General features: G+C 40.5%; 1 protein-coding gene across 1 annotated transcript in view; it reads left to right on the forward strand.

The window, feature by feature from the left end:
* The window catches only part of LOC101592142 (seminal vesicle major clotting proteins-like), a 9,647-nt gene extending 6,397 nt beyond the window's left edge, over positions 1-3,250 (forward strand). Inside the window, exons 2-5 of the mRNA XM_004631024.2 lie at positions 1,732-2,097; positions 2,170-2,385; positions 2,455-3,008; positions 3,238-3,250. Coding sequence (XP_004631081.1) covers positions 1,732-2,097; positions 2,170-2,385; positions 2,455-2,996 — 1,124 coding nt within the window. The 3' untranslated portion in view covers positions 2,997-3,008; positions 3,238-3,250. The remainder of the gene's footprint in view (positions 1-1,731; positions 2,098-2,169; positions 2,386-2,454; positions 3,009-3,237) is intronic.
* The last annotated feature ends 2,237 nt before the right edge of the window (positions 3,251-5,487 follow it).

The raw sequence follows: 5,487 nt of genomic DNA on the forward strand, positions 1-5,487 counted from the left end.
CACACACACACACACACACCCCTTTTATGGGCAGGATGCAGGCTTTCATAATGAATAGTTTCCCTTACATTCATAAATTGATGGTAGAAAGAAGATCAACATTTCTTCAGAATAAGCAAGGTGCTATTGTTTAAACAAAGAAGGCATATACACTACAGAAATCTATCTTGCAGATAACTTGTGTTCTCCTTTTGAAATACCAGTCTTTTCTCTGTCAGTCTACTGTGACTTCAGGGGTATCATCTGATTTCAAACCAATATATTTCTGATTTCCTCTTCCAATTAGTCTGATAGCTCACTCCAAGAATGGTAAAGTAGAATAATCAATCTATATTTTGTAGGCAAACTGGCCTTGCAGAGTTTGTCTAAGAAACATGGAAGAATGAAAGTCTAATTTGATGCTGAAAGTAGTAAAATAATAGGGTACTCTGGGAAGGGTTTATAGGACTTGGGCATAATGAAAAGAACATTCTAGGTGTGAAATCAAGACTGGATGTACCAGTGATTTGTTAAATCATCTCAGGTAATTCCTTTATCCTTACTGGATCTCTCAGAACATGAAGAATGCAGTTGCACTGGTCAGGAAAAAGTGGGACAGCTCTTGGGGCTGTCAGACATGTATAATATAATATATCACTTTTTCCCTATAAAAAAATCCTTGAGAAAGCCCTAGGATTCATCTCAGTAGGACAGTGACTATTTTCTGGGATAACCAAGGAAATGTTTTTATGCCTTGTAAAACCACAGACTTGTGTCTGGTACCAGGCCAGGCTTGGGCAGCATAGAACTGGGCTTGGCCTCAGATCTTATCCAGACACTTTCCAGAGGACCAGAATATTCTTGGTAGTAACTATGCTCCTCCTCCTTGGGATGTTGACAACAGAGGCAACTGCTTAGGAATGGAGTGGATAAAAGAACTGAAAGGGCTTAGGTGGGATGAAAAGAAGCTCTTCAGGACCTCCTGGGCCCAGACAATAGAGCAGGGACAAGGATGGAGCCCACACTTTAGCCTTGTGGCCATTTCCTTCATGTGTAGTAAAATAAGGAAGCTAAACAGCAAACTCTCCACCACTTTCCAAACAAGTGACTGAGATCTGAGAAGTCATACTGTTGTGGCCTTGATATCAGGGATCATTATCAGTGCTGAACATGCAACAAAGTGATGAGCCCCAGGATTCATGCTAGACAATGGGTACAGAATTTGGGTCCTGGGTGTAGATTCTGTCCCCTGCCTGCCTACCCCATAATCTGTCCTCTGAAAGGAGATTAAGAAACAATAGGGCTCAGAAATTATGAGCTTGAGGACCACCAGTTCATAGGAAGAAAAGAAGGAGAGAAGAGTGTGAATTTGTCAAAGAATTTTCAGAGCTAGCATAGAGCTCAAATATAGCATGTGTCTTAAGGCTCTTTCTTCCTCCTCTAAGCTTCCTAAGAATGAAAATATGTCCTTATTTTTGAGTGTTAGCCCAGATTGGGACTGGCTGCTGAGAGAAGGAAAGGAAAGACTAAGAAAGAAACACACTCCAGGTTATAGAGGTCCTAGAGCCCCTGTTCACAAAAAGAAGAGAACAACCAATCAGGATCATAGAACTAATCTTTCCCAGGAGCACCTGACCCATTTCTGGGCATTGTGTGGCGCACACCATAGGGAGAAGTGACAGGACCTAGAAGAAAGACAAGGCAATGAGAGGCATGATGGGTCTAAATATGGGTATGTTTCTCCTTCAATAGGTTCTGTTGGAGCACAAGACCCTCTGATTAGTCGTGTCTGGGCCAAATCACAAGATATGGAAGAATCAGTTTCAGGTCCAGGTCTAGGAGCTGAGGGAGGTCGAGTTTCAGACAGAGAAGATTCCTTGGGGGAACATATTTCAGTTAGGCATGAAGAATTTGAGAAAGGACACATTCGGCACAACACAGAAGAACCTGAGGGAGAGCATGTTTCAGTCAGACGTGAACATCTTGAGAAAAGTCACCTTCGGCACAATGCAGAAGAACCTGAGAGAGAACGCCTTTCAGTCAGACACGAACATCTTGAGAAAAGTCATGTTCGGCACAGTGGAGAGGAACCCATGGGAGAGCGCGTTTCACTTAGACATGAAGAAATGGAGAAAGGGCACATTCGGTACAAAACAGACGACCCTGTGGGGGAACGGGTTTCAGTTAGACATGAACATATAGAGAAAACTCACAAGCGGTTCAACGACAATTCCATGGAAGAGTCAGACTCAGCTGAAAGCTATGATAATCGTATGAAAGGACACATTCGTTTCAAACGGCAAGACCCCATGGCTGCACTTGTTTCCATTGATAGTCAAGATGCTATGAAAGATAGCCTTTGGGTCAAAACACAGGGTGTCTCAGAAGAACGATTTTCAATTAAGGGTCAAGAGTCTTTGAAAAGCCAACTGCAGATGAAAGGACAAAGTTCAATGGGAGAACGATTTTCAACAGGTCAAGATTCTTTGACAAGTCGCTTACAGATGAAAGGGCAAAGTTCAATGGGAGAACGATTTTCAGTCACAGGTCAAGATTCCTTGAAAGGTCGCCTGCAGCTTCAAGGACAAGATACCATGGCAGAAAGATTTTCAGTTTCAAGTCAAGATTCTGTGAAAGGTCGCCTGAAGCTTAAGGGACAAGATACCCTGGCAGAACGATTTTCAGTTTCAGGTCAAGATTCTGTGAAAGGTCGCCTGCAGATTAAGGGACAAGACACCCTGGCGGAACGATTTTCAGTTTCAGGTCAAGATTCAGTGAAAGGTCATCTGCAGCTCAAAGGACAAGATACCCTGGCAGAACGATTCTCAGTTACAAGTCAAGGTTCAGTGAAGGGTCACCTGCAGCTCAAAGGACAAGATCTCATGGAAGAACGATTTTCAGCTGCAGGTCAAAGTTCTGTGAAGGGCTTTGGTCGGGTCAAAGGACAAGAGAGCTTTCAATCAGGATTCGCAGTTAAAGGTCAAGGATCTGTGAAAAGTCTCACTGGGGATATTTGAACCCCAAATGAGGTAAGCAATACCTAAAAGCAGAGGCCCCTGCTCACACAAAAGTGGATTGAGTGGTAGAGAGCTATCATACTGTGGTCAGAGGGGGTAAATGGGGAGGTTCTGGATAGATTTAGAGAATGGAGAGTATGGTCATAACCAAAAGTATGGAGAGGGCATCCCTACCTCCTCAATAGGTCTGAGTGCTTTAACCTGCTTAGTTAATGTCTCTAATTCTCTTCTCTCTTACCAGGTTGTTCTTATCCTGACTGCACCCTGGGCCAGAGCCTTCAGGTTCTCCTCTGGTTCACCTGCTGGTATCACTACCTTCTCTCACAGTGCCCCTCCTTCCACCCATTCTGGATGCCAAACCTGGGGCTGCCTTTTGTCTTCTACTTTTCAATAAAAAGACTCCTTCTGCTCCATTTGTTTGTGGTTCATATGATTTCTGGGTTCCTAAAAGCTCCAGGGAGATGGATATGAATGTGGGTCATGATCTCCCAAGTGGAAAGGAAAAAGGAGGACCCAGGAGATGAATTGTTATGGTGTAAAGGAAAGCAAGACTAGGAAGAAGAACCTCATTCTAAGGGTTTAGTGTTAAAACCAAAAATTCAGCCTAACTGATGGAGTCTCTATTTGTTTTTTTGCTTTGTTTTGGTTTGGTTTGGTTTTTTTGCAGGACTGGGGATTGAACTCAGGCCCCTGCGCTTGCCAGGGAAGTGCTTATTCCACTGAGCCATCTCCCCAGCTCCTGGAGTCTCTATTTGAACAAGAAATCCACATCTGCAAACCACACCTTTGGCCTAGGACTAGGCAGAATACACATAGAGAGATAAAACCCAAAATGTGATGAATAAATTATAGGCACATCATTTTCTTTCCAATGCATTGTCTTTCCTGACTTGGCTACTGTTAGCCCTGCAGAGTGACCAGGAAACCTTCTTCCTTCTCTTTGATATCCTCATGGAGCTCTATCTCTTCTAGAAAACAGACAAGGAATGATGTCAGAGGTGCAAGATCTTCCATGCTCATAAAAATTTCATAGGTTTGGGGTTAAGATTCCTCCACATCATTGTTTTAGGTTACACAATGTCCTTCCATAGACTTCTGTTTTAAGATGTGGATAAGAAATCATGACATACTATATTCTTACTGTGTATTGTGTTTTCCTGAGGCATACTGCAATTTGGGAAGTAGGCAGAATCAAGTAATACAGATAAGTATAGGAATGTATTGGGTAAACTTGAAAAGTTGCATAGCTCTGCATTTGACCCATCCACACCACTGTATTTATAACAGGGAGCACCCAGGGAAGGGCAAAGTCAAGGTGGGAAGAGCAGTTTGGCTAGAGTAGAAGAATCATGAGCCCAGGAGTCTGGCAATCTGGCAATGATCACCAGCTTTGCTTTCCCACTGCCTAGCTGGCCCCTGACAAATATCTGTTCTTCTGAGTGATAGTAAATTATAGTTTATAAAATATAGTTGACATTCAGAGAAAACATTTCCTGTTTATTTATTTTTTTATTTTTCATTACCCTGTAGCAATTGAGTAATGGGGTTTCTTTGTTATATTTCACTCTATATTTGCTGTTTAATATATCAATAACCATTCCAAAAAAGTTAACAAGAGGCAAGAGGAGCTTGGAAAGAAATCCTTACAACTATTTAGAGATATTTTTTAAATTTTATTTTTTGGAGATGGTCTTGCTATGCAATCCCGGCTGCCCTTGAACTCACTATGAAACCTATGCCAATCCTCATGCCTCAGCCTCTCAATGCCAGGATTATAGGTATATAATTGCCATGCCTGGCCCCAGAGATATATTTTTAAAGGGCTCCAAAAATACATAAGGTGTACATTAGTGAAAACACTCAACAGGGTGAGGAAGTCAATATTAACTTCTTCAATTTACTATTTAAGTGTATCACAAAGTGTACCAAAAACAAACCCCCTTTTGTTTTGTTTTGGATTTGTTTTTGAAAATAAAAATGAGATTTTTGTAGCCATCAGTTACAGTAAAGATTTTGAGATAAAATGTCATTCTGTGACAGTAAATGAAGCAGCATGCACAAAGATATATCAGTATGACCTCATTTACTAAAAAAAATCAAATATCTAAAATAGTAGCAAGAAAACTGACAATCTTAGTATTTTGGATTGTAGAATTATGGAACTTTTCTTCATATGTTCTGTAGTTTCTAAAATTTTTAAAAACAGATGCAAAATAGTAAAAATGTTAGAAATGATACATAATTTTACTAAACAAGATTATAGGAATTCAACAATGGTTGTTGTATTGAATATTGGTGTCTTCAAATTAGTTGCTCAAATTACCAGATATAAACATTCAAAATTGGTCAAACAATTAAAAAGAAGAAAAATATAAAATAAAAAATTTAAGCATTAACTGTTCCATTCAATATATTGGTAGAAATCAGTAGTACAATTAACCAAGCAATCCTGTGTATACCCATACATTTTTTTCCTTTGACCCATTGATTG

This window comes from Octodon degus, unplaced genomic scaffold (assembly GCF_000260255.1).
Source record: "Octodon degus isolate 3935 unplaced genomic scaffold, OctDeg1.0 scaffold00037, whole genome shotgun sequence".
Lineage (NCBI taxonomy): Eukaryota > Metazoa > Chordata > Mammalia > Rodentia > Octodontidae > Octodon > Octodon degus.